This window comes from Conger conger, chromosome 14 (genome assembly GCF_963514075.1).
Source record: "Conger conger chromosome 14, fConCon1.1, whole genome shotgun sequence".
Lineage (NCBI taxonomy): Eukaryota > Metazoa > Chordata > Actinopteri > Anguilliformes > Congridae > Conger > Conger conger.
This window is the reverse complement of record NC_083773.1, coordinates 2,410,376-2,435,872: the sequence shown is the minus strand read 5'-3', so window position 1 is coordinate 2,435,872 and position 25,497 is coordinate 2,410,376. Positions and strand designations below refer to the sequence as shown.

Here is a 25,497-nt window from a genome sequence, read left to right as displayed (position 1 = left end):
AGTCTGCTTAAGTTGTAACAGCCTAGCTATGGTGTTATCTTGATGCTGAGCTTGTAACAGTTGGTGTTACTTGCACCTTTGTTCTACTCTCTGGCTCCCCAATTAATTATTGGACTGCCAGATGGCCAGATGGCTGAAATCCAATCAATCAGCCCTTTTAGTCTTTGGGTCTATCAAGGGAATTTCTGTGCCACTGGCCGCTCTCAAAGTCAACTGTTCATCATCTTGTATAATGTCACTGATAGGCTTAAGAGGTATACGAGGCAGGTACTTTGACTTCCATTCCTCACTCAGAATGGGTACCTGTGCTGGACTGCGGCTTTCAGGGATATCAGGGGAACTGTGCTCCTCACTCACATCCTTGTGGGACACTACTGCTGAAGAGGTCATGGCTGGTCCCATAATCATGACCTGCGCTGATGGTCTCCCTGCATTTTCCACTCAGCCCGGTGCCTATCATTGCCACACTTGAAACAGTGGTTACAGTTCTGGGTATTACCATGCTGACAGTCAATACGTTGCCTTTTTACCCTCCTAAGGTCTGTAGTTTCAGGTTTTGATCTGACTTGTTCTGCATTCATTCTCTCCTGTTAGACACTAAAGATGCCACATGACCAGTCAGCTCTCTTATTGCAGCGATATTCTCGTCCGTTTTAGAAAACAGAGGATTTTCTTTGGTTTGTTTTGTGGTCTTGCTTGGGACCAACTCAACATGAGCAGTACAGTCATTTCTAGAGTTTGCAAAGAATGGTGCAAAAAAACAAAAAGAAATCCAGTGAGCAGCAGCTCTGCAAACAGAAACACCTTGTTAATGAGAGAGGTCTGAGGAGAAGGGCCAAACTGGTCAAAGCTGACAGGATGCTGACCGCAACACAAATAACCACACATTACAACAGTGGTATGCAGAAGAGCATCTCAGAACACAAATCGCATCAAACTTGAAAGTGGATAGGCTACAGCAGCAGAAGTTAGTAAAAAATAATAATAATAAGTCTAATAAATACCTAATAAAGTGCTTGGTGAGTGTGTACAAGTCACTTCTTAGCAAGAAGGTAACACGTCTGTGTGGGTTCATTCTGGGTACTCTGGTTTCCTCCCACAGTAAAAAGACATGTCCCATTGCAGTACAAATGAAAGTCATTTTATCACTTGCCTAATAGTCAAATTAAGAGCAACTGCCTATATCTGATGTTATTGAATATGTAGTGAATGAATTGCTGAAAATGATGAAAACGGGTTGAGACAACTAGTCAGCTTAAGGGGAAGTTGTTGTTTTTTTCTGCCACCTCAATTTTCACCTCAGCAGCTGCAACTGGTTGGCCAATACATCTGTGCCTGGCAGATTGAATGTTTTTAATGTCTTTCTTTAACTGAGCTCCTGACATTTTCAATCACCAGATAGCTTGTTTTCAGCTAGCCTACAATGGCATCTTTTTGGATGACCAAGAGAAAGGACCTACTGACTGATCTATCTGCAGAGAAATCCAAATTATCGTATATACGATCACCGATTTTCCAATTGGAACAGCTCAAAGAGTACCATAGAGGAGATAGTGGAAAAAGGGCACAGCGTACTATAAGGGATAGGGAGCTGGGCTTTACTGTAGAATCCAATACTGCAGATTATGCACGAGTGATAAATTCTTACATAATACCAACATCAACACAATTTAAAAAAAACCGACTCAACCCACCCATCTAAATATCAGAAAGTCGCTTAATTTTGTCTAATGACTTATTCTCAATAAACATCACAGTGCTTACATGTTCTGATTACGCCAATCAGTTATATTAGCATTTCATCTTTGTAATGAAACAAATATCAAATTCACCTTGTTCACTGAACATTTTTGGTAATATATTATCTAGTACTGTCCTATAATAACAAAAATATTACCAAAATTGTCCATTTGATCACTTGTTGGCTAAATGCCTTGGGAATGGTGTCAGATGGAAGGTAATGCTGTATGCTAAGATGAGAATTGTCTGCAGCATAGTCAATAAATAATAAATGATGAATTATGTCAACAACTTTTCAACTACAAACCCCAAGCCACCATTATAAAATCTGATATTGTTCTAGCACTACTAAACAAAAAAAGAATGAGGTTGAATATTAATGGAGATTAATAATGTTCTGCTAGTTGAGTAAGCAGCTATATTTGTATTTACAAGTACATCTTTCAAGGATATCAAGTATCACATTTATTTGATTTATGAGCCTGTCAGGCATCATATGCATGACATCTTTTGCCAGTACTATATCATCTTTCTGAAGGCGTAGCTCAGAAATGACTGAGCTCTCTCAAAGTTAAAGACATTTAATCCAGATAAAGTAGATAATACAGGGGAAGCTGGTGATGGCCCAGAGAGTATGCTAGGGCGGCCTGTAGTGTAGTGGTTAAGGTAAATGAGGAGGACAAGAAGAACGTCCACAGACTGCAGGACCTGGTGGACAAGCTGCAGCTCGATGCAAAGGCCTACAAGAGGCAGGCTTAATAAGAGCGGCTTGTGTGCGATTTACATTAACTTTGACATTCATGGTCGAGATAGTAATGGGTGTTTTGTTCTATTTCAAATTCATTTAAAAATATAGTTTTCAGGATCAGAAAAGATGAGAATAATCTCATCTGAGAATAGAAATGTACATATACATATAATTGCAGCTTTCAAATATGGTAACACACATACACACACACACACACACACACAGTCTTTAGCATTTACGCTGTCTCAGTTAATGGGTGTCCAAAGATAACAAGATCATGCAATTACTCAGTCAATTAGTTAAACTGGGTAATTTCAACAGTAAATGTCACAGCACATCCTGGCAAATAGCCCAGAACAGCTGCATCAGTATTTCATCTTCATAGACCCACATTATTGCATCAAGCGCACCATTTTAATAAAACATGTGTAGGCACTTCTCTATGTTCGTTCCCATTCCATGTTTGGATGTGATCTTATCCAGGGAATAGAGGTGCCTTACAATATCATAAACCCTGTATAAAAATAGTTTGCAGCATTTCCCACAGGATCATCTCTAGACCCAGACACATGAATTGTGTAATGTGATGCTGGTTCACTCCTGTACTTGGGCACAGTAAAATCTTTAGGATACACTTGCAGTCTGCAGCTGTAGCCGGTACTCACACACATACACGCCGGTACTTTATAACTGTATGGACAAACTATGTGATTTATCTTCCACCAACTTCAGTGAAATCTGCTCAATGGAAAATGCAACTGGATGATAGCTACATCATCTTAAATGCTGGTGTTACAGTAGAGTCAGAGGAAGGTGATGAAAAATGTCAGGATAGAGCGGAATATTGTCCTGTTTAACATTACTCAACATGAGAAAATGAACGGACAAAAGGCTTAATGCAGTGGTTAACTGTGTAATTAACCACTTTAATAGATCAATCGGGTGCTTAGAAACAACAAAAGCCTGCATACCCAGGCTAAAAATTGGGGGTATGACACATTTTGAAGGGTTAATAAGGTACATTTTGGAAATGCTGACGTCTGTACTGCTGAGGACAAGGATTTGATTTGAAGTTTTATTTCATGCAAAAACTCTAAGGCATGCAAGAGACCTGCAACAGTACACCAGTGACATTTCACTGCTTCTCCAAGACTAAACTAGGCTCCTCATTCCTGCCAGAATCTATCATACACATGACACAAGAGTGTCTGGATTGTCTTACGCAGACCACCACTTGTCTTACATTTGAAATCCTCTGGGTTATATAAACAAGTATATTTTCATAATCTTCTTTAACAAATAATGGAGTGCTTTGTGCAATATTCCCAAGCTTGTTTAGTCCCATGCACTGTATACACCTCCAGCAGGAATTGAATAACATTTACTTACATTTACATTTTACATTTTAGTCATTTGGCAGACGCTTTTAATCCAAAGCGACTTACAAGTGCATAGGTTCTACCATAAGTCAGAGCATCACATCCAGAAACTAGCAAAATACACAGGAAATGCTGTTCTAAACATAGTTGTCATCAGAAGTGCATTTTTTTTTTTTTTTTTTTTTTTTTTGGGGGGGGGGTTAGACAAGGATAGGGATATCAGAAAGGAGGGGCAGTCTAATAATAAGTCTAATAAATACCTAATAAAGTGCTTGATGAGTGTGTACAAGTCACTTAGCAAGAAGGTAACACGTCTGTGTGGGTTCACTGCGTACTCTGGTTTCCTCCCACAGTAAAAAGACATGTCGCATTGCAGTACAAATGAAAGTCATTTTATCACTTGCCTTATAGTCGAATTAAGAGCAACTGCGTATATCTGATGTTATTGAATATGTAGTGAATGAATTGCTGAAAATGATGAAAATGGGTTGAGACAACTAGTCAGCTTAACGGGAAGTTGGGTTTTTTTTCCTGCCACCTCAATTTTCACCTCAGCAGCTGCAACTGGTTGGCCAATACATCTGTGCCTGGCAGATTGAATGTTTTTAACATCTTTCTTTAACTGAGCTCCTGACATTTTCAATCACCAGACAGCCCATATGATGGCCCATAGAGTATGCTAGGGCGGCCTGTAGTGTAGTGGTTAAGGTAAATGAGGAGGACAAGAAGAACGTCCACAGACTGCAGGACCTGGTGGGCAAGCTGCAGCTCGATGCAAAGGCCTACAAGAGGCAGGCTTAATAAGAGCGGCTTGTGTGCGATTTACATTAACTTTGACATTCATGGTCGAGATAGTAATGGATGTTTTGTTCTATGAAATAAATGACACCCATCACTATCAGAAATATGAATTCCAACACTGTGATGAGCTTTAATAAGGGAGAACTACTACAGATGGTGGCATTCTGTGAGCATCATCACTTCTATTTTATTGTTGCTACCATTAATTAACTCAGAAATCAATCCAGTTGCAGCATGGGAATGCATTCAAAGTTTCCATTGATTGATTTGATAAACACATTTTATCATGACCTACAGTAAAACCAGACTGTCACAGTATAGTGTATTAAAGTCAGCAATCCAAACAGCCCAATGGGAAAAGCTAAATACTTTGGAGAATTTGCTTCACTTAATCAGTTCCAGATCATAGCAAGTGTATGGCCATATGTGCTCTGCTTGTAGTCTATGGCAGTAGCACTATAAATGGTACACCAAAATGGCTACAAAATGACTACCTGATTAAAAATGTACATCAAAGACTACTACCTCGCTGAAAAAAACAACTCAAGCGAGGTCTTGAATCAGCTGGGAGCTGGTTGACCAGTTAGACCAGCTCCATACTCAACATGGTTTGACCAGCTCAAGGTATGTTTTGAAACAGCGAGTAGTTTAAGCTGATAATAGCTGGACTTTACACCAGGGTACAAACCAGACACAATTTCAAATTAAAAAACGAATAGCTATGGTTTTCAGTGCATTCACATTCCTAAATTGTTGTGCTGCACTCTAGAAAAGTTCAGTGGAGGCTATACTTTGAATCTCTTCACTCACTTTCTATTGCGGAAACAAGTTGTACTTACCCGATTGTTGATACTATAAATGGCACCCCTTCCTCCTCCTAATGACACTTCATCCTACAAGTAAACAGAGAGTTAAAAGGAGCCAAAGAATCAAGTGATCAACTGCATAATAAAAGAATAAATAATCTAATTTCATGTTTGAGTATATCTTGTTTGATGCAGCAAAAACAAATAGCTACAGAAGGATATATTAACAGGATTATCCCTCCCAAAAGTGGAATATATGCCAAATACATTTAAAGATATAGTTTTCAGGATCAGAAAAGATGAGAATAATCTCATCTGAGAATATAAATGTACATATACATATAATTGCAGCTTTCAAATATGGTAACACACATACACACACACACACACACACACACACACACACACACACACACACACACACACACACACACACACACACACAGTCTTTAGCATTTGCGCTGTCTCAGTTAATGGGTGTCCAAAGGTAACAGTCAATTAGTTAAACTGGGTAATTTCAAGTATAAATTCACTTACTGTTCAATAAACCTTCTGAAGTGAACTGTGCAGCAATAGTCAGAGCTGAAGGAGCACTGGGGTGGAATACTGTGGACACATTAAACCCAACTCGACAGTAAATGTCACAGCACATCCTGGCAAATAGCCCAGAACAGCTGCATCAGTATTTCATCTTCATAGACCCACATTATTGGATCAAGCGCATCATTTTAATAAAACATGCGTCAGCACTTCTCTATGTTCGTTCCCATTCCATGTTTGGACATGATCTTATCCAGGGAATAGAGGTGCCTTATAATATCAAAAACCTTGTATAAAAATAGTTTGCAGCATTTCCCACAGGAACATCTCTAGACCCAGACACATGAATTGTGTAATGTGATGCTGGTGTAGTGTTTTAAGTGTATTTAAATAAAGAAATAAAAAGATTCTATTGAAGCCAATGCTAGCATGAAACAGAATCTGCTGATCTGGCAGTGCATATTATTTATTGACATACACAGTAATACTTTCAAATTTCAAAGCACTGGAAATGATTCAGTCTCCAGCATCCCTAATACACTCCTGATTATTCATTTTCTGTGGCATTTCTCCACAATGTGTAATTATGCAAATAAAAATAAATGGCAAGAGACCACCCTTGCATTTATCACATTTCCAGTGTTTTATGGACCAATTAATCCAAATGTGAGATTTTTGGAACAAAGAGAAAGCAGTGTATACACCACTAAAGCTATGAAAGACTCTTTGAACCGTCTACAACACATCAGTCAAGCATGGTGGAGGATCAGTGCAGTTTTGGGTTGTATGACAAGATTTGGTTGCTGATAAATACAACAAAAAAATTGAATGCATTTGGGATTACTTGGATTGAGGCAGAAGCAGAAAATGCAACCAACATCTAAGACTGAACTTTGGAGATGTTTACAAGAAGATTTTTTTTTTTTTTTTTTTAAAGCAGCAGGTCTCTCAAAAAGAAAGCAAGCTGTGATAAAGGCAAAGGATGGATTAACGCTAAAACAGGGGTGCACAACTCTAATTAACCGCTTTAATAGATCAATCGGGTGCTTAGTAACAACAAAAGCCAGCATACCCAGGCTAAAAACTGGGGGTATGACACATTCTGAAGGGTTAATAAGGTACATTTTGGAAATGCTGACGTCTGTACTGCTGAGGCCAAGGATTGAACCTACACCCAAGTTTTATTTCATGCAAAAACTCAAAGGCAGGCAAGAGTACTGCAACAGTACACCAGTGACATTTCACTGCTTCTCCAAGGTTAAACTAGGCTCCTCATCCGTGCCAGAATCCATCATACACATGACACAAGAGTGGGAACCGGGGGGGGGGGGGGGGATCTATGGGGGTCAGTTAATATATGAATATTTAATATATTGTAAAGCCATAGATAAGTTCTGTTAACAAGGCATGTTAAAGTAAGAATGTTTAGATTTATTTCTTGAGGAACAAGATTGATCTTCATTGAGGTGTCATGAGGTGTCATTATTTGTAAATGTTCTGGGAATTGTCACTCCCAGTATTGCTACTTGTAAGCACTGCAAGTGATTATATCAGTTTAATTTAATAATCTCTACACAGCTACACTAAGCTCCCATGTTCTTTATGACAGTTCCACTGAAATGCATATTAGTTCAATCTTTAAAAGTTTAAGGTTATACCATGAAGCCACCCATTAAAAATATTTTAAATGCATAAAAAATCCAAAAGATGAGATTAACTATAATGTAATGTATAATATGTATAATAAAAGAAAGTATATTGTAGCAAGTACAATAAAAAAAAAATAATAATAAATTCATACATTTGAAAAGTTTTATACTGTACTGTACTTCAGGACAAAATATATGTTATCATGAATCAAATATTGTGCAGAACAATATGTATTAAAATTATATTTTTTGCTTCCCAGTTTTCTCCGATTCAGGTTCCTATAATTTATTATGAACCCCCATGTAGTATTATTTTCACTAAGAAATACCAATGATTTATCAGAAGATAAAAATAATATCATATCTACTGCTACGGGCACTAGATAGCCAGTAAGGGGAAAGATACATGACCAAATAGAGGGGTTGAGTTCTGCTGAGTGAAGACAAATCCCTCTCTATAAAAGATGCCACCCTCATACCCCCAGGGACTGGCTGGCACCCTGCAAGGTGAGTGAGATTTACTGTGATATTGGAGCAGCTTACAATGTACAGTATGAAGCCCGAAGGGATTGTGGATAAGTTAATTATGTTAAGAGTAATGTCAAATAGAAATAACAAAAACATAAACTGATACAGTATTTGTATCACATGTGTGGTAATTGTATTGAAATTACATAAAGACATAAGCATATCAGCATATTCCTGAGTATCTCAACCATTTTAAAAAGCCAATAGCGGGCCTTCATGTTTTCCCTTGAAATTGAGCAAATTACGAAATAGCGTACATGTAGTTTACATTTAATACTGTATTAATGGAAAACTGTTTTTTTCAGCACTCAAAGACCACCTTTTTCTCTTGGCATTGAAGGAGGTAGGCCTAAACATAAATTGCTTTAACAATCAAAAAGAATAAAGCCTAACAGCACATGTGAAGAATCCCCAACCCCCCACCCCCCCCCCATTTTCCTACCTAAATTCACCCAAGATAAAAACAAATTTGTATTTGTATTTGAGCTCAGAGCGCATTTGATAATGAAGAGAGCCATTTATATATTTTTCTACCCAAAACATTTTCAACTTTTTACCAGGTATAGTTGAGCATTTACTGGGTACATATTTAAAAACCACTATGTAACAGGCCATCTTGTTCATTTTGTCTTTGTGACTGAAATCTTTCTAGTTCACTTCGATAAAATGTTGGATTCAGTTGCTTGAACATTTACTTTGTTTCTCCTCAGTAAATTGCCATCATGAGTACAGATGCGGAGATGTCGGTCTTCGGGCCAGCATCCGTTTTCCTCCGGAAGCCTGAGAAGGAGAGAATCGAGGCCCAGAACACACCCTTTGATGCCAAAACGGCCTACTTTGTGGCTGAGCCCAAGGAGATGTACCTCAAGGGGAAACTCGTTAGCAGAGAGGGGGGCAAAGCCACCGTTGAAACTCTGGAAGGGCATCAAGTAAGTAGAGAAAATAATAATAATAATAATAGCTGCGATAAACAGGGTCCAAGCACAGAGTGCAATGCTGGAGAAGGCCAATGACGGCTAAATTAATTATGGAGCTACAGCAACCCCTAGTGCCCCCTTGGCAAGCCATGGCTTACAATTCTGACTTAGCATTGCATGCTAATTTTCATATGAAAATATGATTGGCTATCATTTTGAAACTTTTCCTTCGCAATTTAGATAGCCGGTTAAACAAAGTGTTCTTGTTCCAAATGGCATATTGATTGGAATTACGCTTCATGTGAAGATTTTTACATTGTATTTTTTCCAAAATAAAAATGCTAAATTACCAATTATTTTATAGCGGCCACTATAAAAATTCTCTATTGAGTACATTAAAGTTTTGTATTGTTCATTGCCTTCGATGTAGAAAATGATCAAGGCTGAATGAGCTGTCTGGAATTAATTACAGCTGTTTAAATGGAGCCCACATGGGTCAATTTCAGTAGCCATTCAGTTTTTGATGGATTAACAATTTCCTCACAATCTACTTCGGGAATAGGCCATAGCTGATAGCCACCAAATCTGACATCAATCAGATGTACGTTTTATCAGAAGAAAGATTTTTTTTTTAGCATTTCATTGTCTAAAATATTGGTTCAAAAGTTATGGCTTTTCAAATTTTTCCATTTTCAAACGTGCTCTATAAAGCCACTACTAGGCCAACTGGTGCCATATTCTAATAGCCCTCAAATGCACATATTCGTAACATGCCTAGCAAGTTGCAAGAGTTTTCACCAGACCGTTTGGGAGATATAAGCATTCAAAGCGGGCGGAAAATAATTATAATTATAAATAGGGCTCCAAGCACATAGTGCTTGATAATAGTAGTAATAATAATAATAATAATAATAATAATAATAATAATAATATTAATAACCACTTCAATTTTCTATTTCACAGAAACTAACAGTCAAGGAGGATGACATCCACCCAATGAATCCTCCCAAATACGACAAGATTGAGGACATGGCCATGATGACCCACCTCAATGAGCCCTGTGTGCTGTATAACCTCAAAGAGCGCTATGCAGCATGGATGATCTATGTGAGTTTTCCTCAAAAACACTTTAATACATTTACAAAATGCAAAGAAATGAATGTGTTCCTGCACATAATGTATCTACTGTCACTGTTTCAGACCTACTCTGGGCTGTTCTGCGTCACTGTGAATCCCTACAAGTGGCTCCCAGTGTACGATTCTGTTGTTGTGGAAGCATACAGAGGCAAAAAGAGAATTGAAGCCCCACCCCACATCTTCTCCATCTCTGACAATGCCTATCAGTTCATGCTCACAGGTACGAATATCTTCTGGTACACATTTTCAAGTTACTCTAAAATACAGGTTTACAGTAGTAGATACTCAGTTAGGTACACCTGTAAACCAGCTTGTTAATGCAAATATTTAATCAGTTAATGATATGGCAGCATCTAAATGCAAAATAGCATGCAGCCATGGCCAAGAGGTTCAGCTGTTTCTCAGACCAAATGTTAGAATGGGGAGGAAATCTAAGTGACTTTACAAACAACTTTGGTGCTGCAGGACAGATTAACTGAATATGGGAATGATTTATTGGCACCCAAAACAAATGTTTCTGGGGCGGCCTGTAGTGTAGTGGTTAAGGTAAATGACTGGGACACGCAAGGTGGGTGGTTCAATTCCTGGTGTAGCCACAATAAGATCTGCACAGCCGTTGGGCCCTTGAGCAAGGCCCTTAACCCTGCATTGCTCCAGGGGGAGGACTGTCTCCTGCTTGGTCTAACTGTATGTCGCTCTGGATAAGAGCGTCTGACAAATGCCAATAATGTTTCCAAATGTAGAATCCTGCTGAGAAAGGAATCAATCTCACCAGCTGAACAGTACCAGCCATGTGAATACAAATAGCCTCAATCATGTGTATTGATTGCAAACAGGGTGGGATGGGATTAAAAAGAAAGGGTAATCTGTTGTTGAGTAAGGTCCGTCTCATTTGAAAAGAAAAAGGATAAGAATGAAAGAAGTGTATCAATATAACAAATTTCCAATCTTTCCTGTTGCAGATCGTGAGAACCAGTCCGTTCTGATTACGTATGTACCCCATACAGTACATTTCCAAAACCATGATTAAAAGAAAGCTAAAATTAAATGTTTGTAAAAATGAAAAGCAATGTTCTTTCTGTTCTTCCACAGCGGAGAATCTGGTGCAGGGAAAACTGTGAACACAAAACGTGTCATCCAGTACTTCGCGACAATCGCAGTGGCTGGAGGAAAGAAAGCTGAGCAATCAGCTAGCAAAATGCAGGTCAGAGGGAGTCTCTAGAAATGTGCAAATATCTTGGGAACATTAACTGTTGTTGCACATTTCTGAGGTGTCCGGTGTCTCCTGTAGGGATCACTGGAGGATCAAATCATTGCAGCGAACCCCCTGCTGGAGGCTTATGGTAATGCCAAGACCGTGAGGAATGACAACTCCTCCCGTTTTGTAAGTTTGAAGATATATTTAAAGTTCAAACTTCCTTACATTAACAGTACTGAAATAATGCGGCATTTAATCCCAAAATTTCATTTTGTTAATTTTTCAGGGAAAGTTCATCAGAATCCACTTTGGTACAACAGGCAAACTGGCTTCTGCTGATATTGAAACCTGTAAGTCTCTACCTGACACACTGTATCAATTTAGCAAGGGATTCTACTGTAAAAACCTTTTTATGAAAATGCAATTTTCTTCCCACAGATTTGCTGGAAAAGTCAAGAGTAACATTCCAGCTGTCAGCTGAGCGCAGCTACCACATCTTCTACCAGCTTATGACAGGCCACAAACCTGAACTGCTAGGTGTGAAATCTGTCATTCTGCAACAGATTTAATTCTGTGAATAACACTTGCAATTTTCAGTATAACTGATTATTGTTTATTACAGAGGGTCTACTCATTACCACCAACCCATATGATTACCCCATGATCAGCCAAGGTGAAATCACTGTCAAAAGTATAGATGACGTGGAGGAGTTCATTGCCACAGATGTAAGTGATTTTTCTTCACCAAATCAATTACAAAAAGTGCTGCTTTATACCAGTATTTCTGAAGCAACAAAGTTGCTATACAGGACTTTGCAGTACACTGTAATCGTTCACCCTGACTTCCCAGCAGCCTGACTGGCTAGCAGATACCCCTTCAAACATTAATTCTTGCATTGTCACCGGAGAAAATCTTGACTACATATTTTAATTCCATGTGAAAACAGGTTGTCGTGAATTCCAACTGATAATTTTGTTTTGCTTTCTTCCTCACTCATTATTTGTCCTGAATATTGTCTTGAAAATTAATTCAGGTGTTAGTGTATTTCCTTAGAAACCCAGCAATTATTGTGAATTCAAGAATGACCCATGACACTTGTGACACTTGAAGAATAAAGCTTAAATGATGATGTTGAGCAAATCCAGGCTGAAAACTCTGATGAATTCTGATGAACATTTTTTGTTTTCATTGTAGACTGCCATTGATATCTTGGGCTTCACTGGTGATGAGAAGTTGGGCATCTACAAGCTGACTGGTGCTTGTTTGCATCACGGGAACATGAAGTTTAAGCAAAAGCAGCGCGAGGAGCAGGCTGAACCAGATGGCACTGAGGGTAAGTGCAACACATTGGCTCTGTTAATGCACCAACGTCAAAGTAGCTAAGAGGATTATGCAATGGTTACGCTGATTACATTTTTTGTGGTTGACTACGATTTTAACATGTAGAATCACACCTTGATTCTCTTCATTTCAGTGGCAGATAAAATTTCTTACCTCATGGGCCTGAACTCAGCTGACCTGCTGAAATGTCTGTGCTACCCCAGAGTGAAGGTCGGAAATGAGTTTGTGACCAAGGGACAGACTGTACCACAGGTAATGTATCTCAATGAAAAATATTTTTGTATAATACTCAAATATTATAATACACTATACAATTTGCTGAATAGTGATTCATCAGTACTGAAACAATAGTGAAATATACAGAATATAACACATTCAAATATGGCATTTATCTCTTTTTCTCATTACACTAATAGGTCCACAACTCTGTTAATGCTCTGTGCAAATCTGTCTATGAGAAAATGTTCTTGTGGATGGTCATTCGCATCAATGAGATGTTGGACACAAAGCAACAGAGAAATTACTTCATTGGTGTCCTGGATATCGCTGGATTTGAAATCTTTGATGTGAGTGGCGGTGCCCCGTCATATTATCACAAATTCTTGTACATGAAATATCACAATATGAGGGCCTTAATCAAATTTCACTAAAGTTTGTATCTTCTCAAAAATTCAGTTCAACAGCTTGGAGCAGCTGTGTATCAACTTCACCAATGAGAAACTGCAACAGTTTTTCAACCACCACATGTTTGTGCTGGAACAAGAGGAGTACAAGAAAGAGGGAATTGATTGGGAGTTCATTGATTTTGGTATGGACTTGGCTGCCTGCATTGAGCTTATTGAGAAGGTATGTGAGATGCCCTTTATTATCGACAGACACAAACATGTTCTGTTACCCCTGATGTCTCCTCATGGAAATATTTTTGCCTTCACCAGCCAATGGGCATCTTCTCCATCCTTGAAGAGGAGTGCATGTTCCCCAAGGCTTCTGACACAACCTTTAAGAACAAGCTCTATGACCAACATCTGGGCAAAACCAACGCGTTCCAGAAGCCCAAACCTGCCAAAGGAAAGGCTGAGGCCCACTTCGCCCTGGTTCACTATGCTGGCACTGTGGACTACAACATCAACGGCTGGCTGGACAAGAACAAGGACCCTCTGAACGACTCTGTAGTACAGCTGTACCAGAAGTCCTCAGTCAAACTGCTGTGTCACCTGTATGCAACCCACGGTGCAGCTGATGGTAAGGCTGTGCTGATTGATTTTACGAAAATAGTCTTCATTGTAAGTCACAATCTAAAAAAAGGTTGATCAGAATAAATCTCTCAAAAATAGCAAAGACACTCAATTTGACAGGAAATGCGAAAATAGAAATCATAGTTCCTTATGAAAAGCAGGTAACTAAAAGTGATTTTTCTTAACTTTTCTTGATTTTACTTCAAAATAGTATTAAAAACCAACTGTTTCATTTGTCATGTACAAACAGAAGCTGCAAAGGGTGGCAAAAAGGCTGGCAAGAAGAAGGGTGGCTCCTTCCAGACTGTGTCTGCTCTCTTCAGGGTAAGGGAGGAATGCAAGTGAAACTATACTGTTATCCAAGAATAGTTGGCAGTGATATCACTGTGTCTGTGTAATATTACCGTAACGTGTACATGTGATGTTCACATAATAGATTGAATTAATGTAAAAAAGCGTTGTACAGCTTCCTATTTCTATATTTTGCCTCCTCCTCTCTCACAGGAGAACTTGGGCAAGCTGATGACCAACCTGAGGAGCACACATCCTCACTTTGTGCGTTGCTTGATTCCTAATGAATCAAAGACACCTGGTAAGGACTGTACTTAAGGCCCCATAAGCTCAACTTGTCAAAAAAGAATCCAAGAAACAGAATAGTATAAATCCTTGTAGCAGTAACTACATTGTAGTGTTGTGAGACACAATATCTTGCATTTACAGTATCACTGTATATATTATGATGATTGATGAATTATAAACATATTTTCTTGTTTTCTAGGTCTGATGGAGAACTTCTTGGTTATCCACCAGCTGAGGTGTAATGGTGTGCTGGAAGGCATCAGAATCTGCAGAAAGGGCTTCCCCAGCAGAATCCTCTATGGTGACTTCAAGCAGAGGTATCTTATGCACCTCTTTAATACATGAGTATATAGACCACAGTGTTGCTATAATGTAATGTAGTTATTGTCCACAATAATCCATGACTGACTATCAATCAAGCACACTTCATAGCAATGTCTCCAGTTAAAAATGGCAGTATTTTCTTTTAGATACAAGGTATTGAATGCCAGTGTCATCCCTGAGGGACAGTTCATTGACAACAAGAAAGCTTCTGAGAAGCTCCTGGGCTCCATTGATGTGGACCACACTCAGTACAAGTTTGGCCACACCAAGGTAAGAGAATTGAAGGGCCTGAATTGCATTTCTGTAAATGATAATGAGTTCTTAAGCTTAAAATGTAATTGATCCTTACTAGAGGAGCAAAGTGGCAGATTTGTGTATAGTAGTCTCAGTTTTGTACTCTCTTAAAAGTTTCTTAAATATTGTTTTAATTGTTGCTATGGCCTAAGAGATACAAATCGCTCCATGTGTGAGCATATACAGTACAAAAATGCATGACACCTCCCTCTGGTGTTATACATTCTTGAATATGCATGGCATGTTATAGTGTATATATCTCTCACACACACACACACACACACACACAGACATAGTATATACTGTTCAATTATGAGCTTGTTCCTTCATCATATGATGTACGTTATGCCTTATTATTCACTGAATATTTACATGATTTCCTCCAGGTGTTCTTCAAAGCTGGTCTGCTGGGTACCCTGGAGGAGATGCGTGATGAGAAACTGGCAACGCTGGTGACCATGACTCAGGCCCTCAGCCGTGGCTACCTCATGAGAAGAGAGTTCGTCAAAATGATGGAAAGGAGGTACATGTTATGATGCAGAAAATATTGAACCAATTTCAGGGGGTTCATCATGTAAAATACTTTTCTAATGTTTCTGTGTACTACTACATGACTTTCTGTAAACATTGAATTATAACAGTATCTGCATTAAATGAGCTATTTGTTATTTGCATAAACTATCAACCAATTACTTCATTTCAAGTAAACAATTCTGCTGTATTCTTCAGAAATACTTCACTTTGATCATGTTTTACACAGAGAGTCCATTTACTCCATCCAATACAACATGCGCTCATTCATGAATGTGAAACACTGGCCATGGATGAAGCTCTACTTCAAGATCAAGCCACTTCTCAAGAGTGCTGAAGCTGAGAAGGAGATGTCCAACATGAAGGAAGAGTTCACTAAGTGCAAAGAGGATCTGGCAAAGGCATTAGCCAAGAAGAAGGAGCTTGAGGAGAAAATGGTCTCTCTGCTGCAGGAAAAGAATGACCTGCAGTTGGCTGTCGCATCTGTAAGTTGGCCATGTAATTCACCTATTGTCATAACAGTTATCACAAATTGCTTCCTGCTTAAGAATTTCATGAAATGTTGAATTTATTCAAGGAAAGTGAGGGCCTTGCTGATGCAGAGGAAAGATGTGAGGGACTCATCAAAGCGAAGATCCAGTTTGAAGCAAAACTCAAAGAGACAAATGAGAGACTGGAGGATGAGGAGGAAAGCAATGCTGAGCTCACGGCCAAGAAGAGGAAACTGGAGGATGAATGCTCTGAGCTGAAGAAAGACATTGATGACTTAGAGCTCACCTTGGCCAAAGTGGAGAAGGAGAAACATGCCACAGAAAACAAGGTTCACAATTCATCAATATAGTGCTTGTGTGTTTCTGTTTTTGGAGGGATGTGACATCTCTCTTACACGGTGTGACATGAATCCCTTTAGGTGAAGAACCTGACTGAAGAGATGGCCTCTCAGGATGAGACTATTGCCAAGCTATCAAAAGAGAAGAAAGCCCTCCAAGAGGCACATCAGCAGACCCTGGATGATCTCCAGGCAGAGGAGGACAAAGTCAACACTCTGACCAAAGCAAAGACCAAGCTTGAGCAGCAAGTAGATGATGTAAGTAAAACATGAGGGCTCTTGACCAAAAGGTAAAACCTTGGGAACAGAAACCAGAATTATATAGTGGCGAGAACATGATTATGTATAATGCCTATGGCTTTTAACAGATTTTTTTTACCTGTATTCCCTACAATAGCTGGAAGGATCTCTGGAACAGGAGAAGAAGCTTCGCATGGACCTTGAGAGAGCCAAGAGAAAGCTTGAAGGTGATCTGAAACTGGCGCAGGAATCCATAATGGATCTGGAGAATGACAAGCAGCAGTCAGATGAAAAGATCAAGAAGTAAGGGAGGATTCAAATCAATACAATGACTGAAAATGTAATGATAAAGATTCTTATTTTTTCATGGTGTTCTCTCCACAGGAAGGACTTTGAGATGAGCCAGCTTCTCAGCAAGATTGAGGATGAACAAACTTTGGGTGCTCAGCTTCAGAAAAAGATTAAAGAACTCCAGGTACTCTGTCAAAGCAGCCAATTTTCATGTATTACACATGACAAAAGTTCCATGTATATCCTAAACCCTTTTTCTATTGTGTGCCACAGGCTCGTATTGAGGAGTTGGAGGAAGAAATCGAGGCTGAGCGTGCTGCTCGGGCCAAGGTTGAGAAGCAGAGGGCTGATCTCTCCAGGGAACTTGAGGAGATCAGTGAGAGGCTAGAAGAAGCAGGTGGTGCCACATCTGCTCAGATTGAGATGAACAAGAAGCGTGAAGCTGAGTTCCAGAAGCTGCGCCGTGATCTTGAAGAGTCCACCCTGCAACATGAAGCCACCGCTTCCGCCCTCCGCAAGAAGCAGGCCGACAGCGTGGCAGAGCTGGGAGAACAAATCGACAACCTTCAGCGCGTCAAGCAGAAACTGGAGAAGGAGAAGAGTGAATACAAAATGGAGATTGATGACCTCTCCAGTAACATGGAGGCTGTTGCTAAATCAAAGGTAAAGAGAAGGTCTACGCACATAACTTCAGACGTGTCTGGTTTCTTTCACCAAACATTATGGGTTCTAAAGAAACTTTTTTCTAACAGGGCAACCTTGAGAAAATGTGCCGTACCCTTGAAGATCAACTGAGTGAACTGAAAACCAAGAGCGATGAGCATTTACGCCAGCTGAATGACACAAGCGCACACAAAGCAAGACTTCATACTGAAAATGGTACATATATCAAATATAGATTTTTGATTTCAAAATGTGAAATAAAAATATGATGGAGATTCACAATACTTTGGTTTACTCAGGTGAATTGAGTCGCCAGTTAGAGGAGAAGGAAGCTCTTGTTTCCCAGCTGACAAGAAGCAAACAAGCCTACACACAGCAGATTGAGGAGCTCAAGAGGCACATTGAAGAGGAGGTCAAGGTAATAGATTGATCAAACATAACAGTATTTCACAGCTTAATTAACCAACAAGGGCCTGGAAGGCATATACATGAACTGTACTCTTAATTCCACAGCATTCTCTAATACATCCATTCATTCATTTGCATTCTAACCTTTGCTTTGACTTAAGGCCAAGAATGCCCTGGCCCACGGTTTGCAGTCAGCCCGCCATGACTGTGACATGCTGAGGGAGCAGTATGAGGAGGAGCAGGAGGCCAAGGCTGAGCTGCAGCGTGGAATGTCCAAGGCCAACAGTGAGGTGGCTCAGTGGAGATCCAAATATGAGACTGATGCCATCCAGCGCACTGAGGAGCTGGAGGAGGCCAAGTAACTAAACAGTTTTATATTATAGAACCACTGCATATCACACAATCAGAAAGAGTCTTGCAAACCAAATGAAATGCCACTCTCTACAGGAAGAAGCTTGCACAGCGTCTTCAGGAGGCAGAGGAGTCCATTGAGGCTGTCAACTCCAAGTGTGCCTCTCTGGAGAAGACCAAGCAGAGGCTGCAGGGTGAAGTGGAGGATCTCATGATTGATGTGGAGAGAGCAAATGCCCTGGCTGCCAACCTTGACAAGAAACAGAGGAACTTCGATAAGGTAAATCTAACCAAAGCTGGGCTCATTAACAACTGTGTTGTATGTCACTATCAGGTTCAAAATGAAGGCCAGCTGGAAGTGGTATTAATGGCTGCGTTTTGTCTTTCATTCAGGTTCTGGCCGAATGGAAACAGAAGTTTGAGGAAGGCCAGGCCGAGTTGGAGGGAGCGCTGAAAGAGGCCCGTTCTCTCAGCACTGAGCTCTTCAAGATGAAGAACTCCTATGAAGAGACTCTGGACCAACTGGAGACACTGAAGAGAGAGAACAAGAATCTGCAGCGTATGTGCACGTGATATTTCATTTGAGAATCATACTCAACACAACCTTCGTAAATACATGCAATAACCATAGTTACTACAATCATTAAATTGTTTTCAATTGTCATTCCAGAGGAGATTTCCGACCTGACTGAACAGATTGGAGAGAGCGGAAAGACCATTCATGAGCTGGAAAAGGCAAAGAAGACTGCGGAGAGTGAGAAAGCAGAAATCCAGACAGCCTTAGAAGAGGCAGAGGTAATCACACCCTAACAAATTTCATACATGTAATGCAATGTAGCTTCAGTTTCAATTTTATATTTTCTGGTTTGCTACATTTGACATTTTGTTTTGTTTTTTCGGAATGTGTTTTTAAGTCTGTATAATAGAGAATTATTATTTCATATTGGGCAATGAAAGTGTTTCATAAAATTCAATAATTGATCATGTTTGTTGCTTACTTGTGAATCCTTTTAACAAATATTATACATTTTCTCAATTGCTTCTCAATTACTGCAAAACGCATTTTTTCTCACAATTTCATAGGGAGCACTGGAGCATGAGGAGTCCAAGATTCTCAGGATACAGCTGGAGCTCAATCAGGTCAAGGGTGAAATTGACAGGAAGTTATCGGAGAAGGATGAGGAGATGGAGCAGATCAAGAGGAACAGCCAGAGGGTGATTGAGTCTATGCAGACCACCCTTGATGCTGAGGTGAGGAGCAGGAATGATGCCCTGAGAATCAAGAAGAAGATGGAGGGAGACCTCAATGAGATGGAGATTCAGCTGAGCCATGCCAACCGCCAGGCAGCTGAAGCCCAGAAGCAACTGAGGAATGTCCAAGGACAGCTCAAGGTATGTTTCTAAAATACCTGTGCTCAGCTCCAACATGTTCAGGCTTTCATACACAATTAACTTTATTAATCTCTGTCAGGATGCCCAACTGCACCTGGATGATGCGATCAGAGGACAGGAGGACATGAAGGAACAGGTTGCCATGGTGGAGCGCAGGAACAACCTGATGCTGGCTGAGATTGAAGAACTGAGGGTTGCTCTGGAACAGACAGAGAGGGGCCGCAAAGTGGCCGAGCAGGAGCTGATCGATGCAAGTGAGCGCGTGGGACTGCTGCACTCCCAAGTGAGTCAATAAGGCATTACTTTATTATTTTAATTTGATCATTCCTTTCTCATTTTACCGGACAATAGGGTGAATTACACCATAATTACATGGCAATCTAAAAATATCCCATTGTGTCCAGAACACCAGCCTTATCAACACCAAGAAGAAGCTGGAAGCTGACCTTGTCCAGATTCAAGGTGAAGTTGATGACACCATCCAGGAAGCAAGAAATGCTGAGGAGAAAGCCAAGAAGGCCATCACAGATGTGAGTGCTACTCATATCAGTTTTACCTGTATTATATTAGCTAGTTTTTTTAATGGGGTAATACATTAAATTTGATTTGCATAAGGGAGCAATAACTGTGCAGGACAACTGTACTACTAGCCTACACCTACCCATCTATGAGCTTTGGCTGCCAAAAATAACATTGACCTTAAGTTGAAAATGATTTGTATAGAAAACCTGTGACTAAACTGTATAAAACTGCAGGCCGCCATGATGGCAGAGGAGCTGAAGAAGGAGCAGGACACCAGCGCTCATCTGGAGAGGATGAAGAAGAACCTGGAGATTACAGTCAAGGACCTGCAGCACCGTCTGGATGAGGCTGAGAATCTGGCCATGAAGGGTGGAAAGAAACAGCTCCAGAAACTGGAAGCAAGGGTAAGTTACCAGCGGCAACTTCAGTCATCCAAATCAAAGTGCTCACTTTGGAAATTGCAAGCACAGCATTAAGAGAATCAAAGTTACACAACATAATTCACATGCAATTATGAATTACTTCAGGTCAAAAGCTTTAAGCCTACAGATTTAGAAAATAGAGATAAGTACCTATTTTAAAATGTACTTGTCAGATGACAATAATGCAGTTATCTCCTGTGTGTACTAAAAACATTTTTTAAATCCAATGCAATGTGGCATATATGATTAAAACACAAGTATGTTCTGGCTATTCTGTACATAGTTATAGTTACACATTTATTTTGACATTTTTGGATTCAAGGTGCGCGAGCTAGAATCTGAAGTTGAGGCTGAACAGAGACGTGGAGCCGAAGCCGTCAAAGGTGTCCGTAAATATGAGAGGAGAGTCAAGGAGCTCACCTACCAGGTATGGTTTCATACATCTTAACCTAAAACAGTGGACAAAACAACAACCAGGCATGCTACCTCTTCTGAACCTGCTTTACCCTCTGCAGACTGAGGAGGACAAGAAGAATGTCCACAGACTGCAGGACCTGGTGGACAAACTGCAGCTCAAAGTGAAGTCCTACAAGAGGCAGGCTGAGGAATCCGTAAGTCAAATGCTCAATATCCAATACCAGAGGGAATGTATTTTTGAGATGGGATGAAAGCTTATATTTTAGAAATATCAGAGGGAACAGACATGGGACATGAGATGGGATGCAGATAGCATCTGTTAAGCAGCCAGCTACCTTAACAAAATGTTTTGTTGACCAACTAGTAAAATATAGGCTCTCAGATTGCTGCATCTATGTTGGACTTGCACTGCTAACCTGAATTATTAATGCATAAGGTCACTGCACTGCTTTCACTGCGGTGCACTTGCGAATCTTACCTTAGGTCTCATTACAAGAGAAAAAAATCATTTGTAACTGAAATAATGTTTGTAAGTGAAGTGTTTGGAAGAACAGTTATCACATCCTTCAATTGAGTCTAGTGGGAGTTTTGTCAAGTCAAATGTGCAAACTTGCTTGGGGCCAATGCTATAACAGCATCCAAGACTGGCTGGATGAAACATGTTCTATTTTTAGTGCAGGGGTTGAGAACATGTAGTTCAGTTATTTCTGATTCATTGGAAATTTATTATTTTTCCTGCACTGTGTGCAAGGAACCAATGTTTGGAATTCAGTATTAGCTGTTCAATCTTATTGTTCCTTTCACACGCTCTGATTTTTCTACTCTCGAGATCCAGGGGATCATTTCCACAAGGCTTTTGCCTCATTCCACAATTATCATGAGCTGTGCCCATAAACCTTTGTCACACAACTCCCTAAACTGTCACTCCACAGCAGCATAATGATTGAGGTAGTAGATAAGGCACCACATAGAAAAATATGAACTGTCCCATCTTGTTTTGCTTAGTTTGGTTGGGGGTTTTATTGGTAGCTCTAAACCTTGCTACTTGCTGAAAGCGAATGTGATCTGTTCAACAAGTACACAAGACTAAAAGCAGAAAAATAGTAGCATGATTGACAATTAAATTAAAAAGGTAAAAAAATTGACCTAACCTAAACCTGACAGCTGTATGAAAACATTTACTCTGCAATACTTTGACTGGTGAAATGTCTTGCTCACTCACAGGAGGAACAAGCCAACACCCACCTGTCCAGGTACAGGAAGGTGCAGCACGAGATGGAGGAAGCGCAGGAGCGTGCTGACATCGCTGAGTCCCAGGTCAACAAGCTGAGAGCCAAGAGCCGTGACGTCGGCAAGGTAGGTTACCACTCAAAATCGGTTAATTTAAACCCATATAGCTTACTGTATGAAAACTACTGCCAATGAACTGGGTCTGTAAATGATGACTATGAGGATCTAAATGCACTGTTCTTTTTTTTTTTTTAGGTGAAAGAAGCCGAATAAGGAATGAAACCCAGATGAGACGCAGTAACAAGCACTCATACAATATGTGAAATGTCTTGTGAAATGTTCTCATTTAAGCTGTAAATCAATAAAGTTGAGCATCTCTTCCGCATTTCTGGTACTCTGTATTTTTCACTCAAAGAACTTGTTTGGGATCTCATTAGAACTTCAAATTCCGTGAAGAATTCTTCTTGCCCGTGCCACACTGGTTTTACCTCATAAACTGGGCTATCCTCCCCTTTTTGCGTCACGACAATGTATACCTTTTCTTCCCAGTAGGAACACAATTTCCCAGGTCCTCCACGTTCTGCCATATTCCTCACCTGGACCCTGTCACCAGCCATAAGGACAGGACTTGGTCTTTTGTGGTCATAATATGCTTTACCTCTTGCCGCGGATTTCTGGATCGACCTGGATGCAATGTCATATGCCTCCCTCATCTGTTGCTGCCACCTCTTGGCATACACCTGGTGTGTTTTTGCCTCCTCTTTCTTTAGAGCAAAAATTACATCAATTGGTAAGCGAGGTGCACTTCCAAATCACAGATAAAAAGGTGCATTGGCAAAAAACCAGTGGCGTCGCTTGTTGTGCAACTGTAGGCATGAATGACTCAAATATTCACTCCAATTTGTTTTCTTTTCTCATTCAAGCATTTTCAATGTTGACAACAGGGTCCTATTAAACCTCTCTGCAGGATTTCCCTGTGGGTGGTAGGGAGTCATTTTGGAATTTCCCATTCCTGTGTACTTTGGCTAATTTCTGAACAACTGGTTCTCAAATTCTTTTCCTTGATCATGGTGAATTTTGTGAGGAAATCCCAATTTTGAAGCAAACAGACTTTGGTTATGAAATGTTCAATGTCTCCGCAGTCCACCCCTAAGTGTCCCATTTCCGAATGAAGATGCTTGTAAAAAAGTTCCTTGTACTGTTCGGGCAGCACTATCTGGGTGCCAGTGGCTGTTTTCCGATTAAGCAGACCCTCCTGAGATATATAAAGCTTGTTCCACTCGGGTAACAGCGGTTTCATTTTTGCAGTTTCCTGACTCATTGTTTTTCTGTCTTGTTTCTCACCAGTCTGCTTAAGTTGTAACAGCCTAGTTATGGTGTTATCTTGAAGCTGAGCTTGTAACAGTTGGTGTTACTTGCACCTTTGTTCTACTCTCTGGCTCCCCAATAAATTATTGGACTGCCGGATTCATAGTAATGGCTGAAATCCAATCAATGTTATGTTGTTTCTGTGTCGTTCAAACTTTCCATGTAGCCAATGTCATCTTGGTTTCTTGCAAATGCACCAGATTCTTCCCTAAGCTTTGTCTTCAAAATAGCCTGTTGTTCAGCTGTCAAATGTTGCAATGTTGGTTAACTGGTGGGTCCCATAGCACCTTTAACAATTGACTTACATTTGAGCCTGACTTAAGTGAGGGCCTCTGCTGAACAGCAGCTATCCTGGCAGTCTTTCGCTGATGCTCCGCTGCATTGACAGGGTAAAAGTCCTTCACTGTCTGCAAACAGCCAACAACGATTCTGCTTGATGGGGGATATCATGGTTAGTTGCGTTATTCACACCGCTATTAACTTTCTAGGACGTTTTTTCCCTGATCTTTACGAGCTGACATGGTATTGTCAACCCTTCAACCCATGAAATTCCCTCATCTGGCTCAAACGACACCAATCCTCCAGGCCCTGTAAAATCACTCCACACAGAGCAACAAATCACTTTCATCTGATCACTTGGAACAATGATGTCAGTTTTTCCTGTTTTCACAAGGTAGGTATGGTTGTCCTCAGTACTGATTTGAATTAGGTTCATCAATGTCTCAGTTTTCCCTTTTCCAAGCCTTAATGAGTTCCTCAGTAGAGGCACAGTGTCCATAAACTCATTCCGGTTGGCATTGTCATTACTTTTGATGATCTCTTCAACTGCATTAAACCCGATGATGGGCCTTTCAATCAGGTCTGTTCCAACTAAGATCGGCACAACCAATTCAGTACTACCAGCCCTTTTAGTCTTTGGGTCTATCAACAATGGTGTTTTACGGGGGCTTCTTGCTGATAGCTTAGCTTCCATTAAACGCCATTTTAAAGCATATGAGCTTATAGCTGAGCATCCTATAATTTGCTGCACTTCATTATACGTTTTCCCCTCTCCAATCAACTTTTTAATCAAATGACGTTGTTCATCCGAGCAATGTTTGGAATGGCCCATTTTACCTAGCAATTCAGAAGGAAAAATATTTTATAACAATGTGCGAAACATTTGCTTCCCTTCCTCCTTAATAAAGGACAATTAATGACACCTATTTTTTTCACAGAAATAATGAATTCTCTAATTAAACTCCACACTGCTATTACTTTGAACATATCCCTTTCAATGAATGAGTCAATTTATCAGGACCTACAGTAAAACCAGACTGTCACAGTATAGTGTATTAAAGTCAGCAAAGACAGCCCAATGGGAAAAGCTAAATGCTTTGGAGAATTCCATCCATCCATCCATTATCTGAACCCGCTTATCCTGAACAGGGTCGCAGGGGGGCTGGAGCCTATCCCAGCATACATTGGGCGAAAGCCAGGAATACACCCTGGACAGGTCGCCAGTCCATCGCAAGGCACACACACCATTCACTCACACCTACGGGCAATTTAGACTCTCCAATCAGCCTAACATGCATGTCTTTGGACTGTGGGAGGAAACCGGAGTACCCGGAGGA

At 40.2% G+C, this 25,497-nt stretch overlaps 1 protein-coding gene and 1 long non-coding RNA gene across 23 annotated transcripts in view; one reads left to right on the top strand and one right to left on the bottom strand.

Moving 5' to 3' along the window:
- The window catches only part of LOC133109589 (uncharacterized), a 187,890-nt gene that overhangs the window by 117,202 nt on the left and 45,191 nt on the right, over positions 1 to 25,497 (bottom strand). For 20 of the 22 annotated variants that reach the window (XR_009704752.1, XR_009704740.1, XR_009704742.1 and 17 more), the window contains exons 5-6: positions 6,012 to 6,080; positions 5,508 to 5,561 (exon numbers count right to left, since the gene is read on the bottom strand). This is a non-coding gene — a long non-coding RNA (uncharacterized LOC133109589). Of the gene's footprint in view, positions 1 to 5,507; positions 5,562 to 6,011; positions 6,081 to 7,086; positions 24,998 to 25,497 lie in introns of all 22 variants that reach the window. The other 2 variants (XR_009704757.1, XR_009704751.1) reach the window with 2 other exon arrangements.
- Positions 8,148 to 22,898, top strand: LOC133109561 (myosin heavy chain, fast skeletal muscle-like). The gene is made up of 41 exons (XM_061218930.1): positions 8,148 to 8,170; positions 8,497 to 8,534; positions 8,902 to 9,120; positions 10,072 to 10,215; positions 10,309 to 10,465; positions 11,208 to 11,235; positions 11,338 to 11,449; positions 11,537 to 11,629; positions 11,730 to 11,793; positions 11,882 to 11,980; positions 12,066 to 12,169; positions 12,639 to 12,777; positions 12,919 to 13,037; positions 13,202 to 13,351; positions 13,461 to 13,631; positions 13,721 to 14,027; positions 14,271 to 14,344; positions 14,525 to 14,612; positions 14,799 to 14,916; positions 15,070 to 15,193; positions 15,604 to 15,740; positions 15,978 to 16,233; positions 16,326 to 16,568; positions 16,659 to 16,835; positions 16,975 to 17,120; positions 17,202 to 17,292; positions 17,382 to 17,771; positions 17,861 to 17,987; positions 18,071 to 18,189; positions 18,341 to 18,537; positions 18,627 to 18,810; positions 18,924 to 19,089; positions 19,201 to 19,325; positions 19,614 to 19,922; positions 20,002 to 20,205; positions 20,327 to 20,452; positions 20,678 to 20,848; positions 21,189 to 21,293; positions 21,382 to 21,477; positions 22,508 to 22,639; positions 22,769 to 22,898. The coding sequence occupies exons 3-41, from the start codon at positions 8,914 to 8,916 to the stop codon at positions 22,784 to 22,786; spliced, it is 5,817 nt and encodes a 1,938-aa protein (XP_061074914.1). The 5' UTR covers positions 8,148 to 8,170; positions 8,497 to 8,534; positions 8,902 to 8,913; the 3' UTR covers positions 22,787 to 22,898.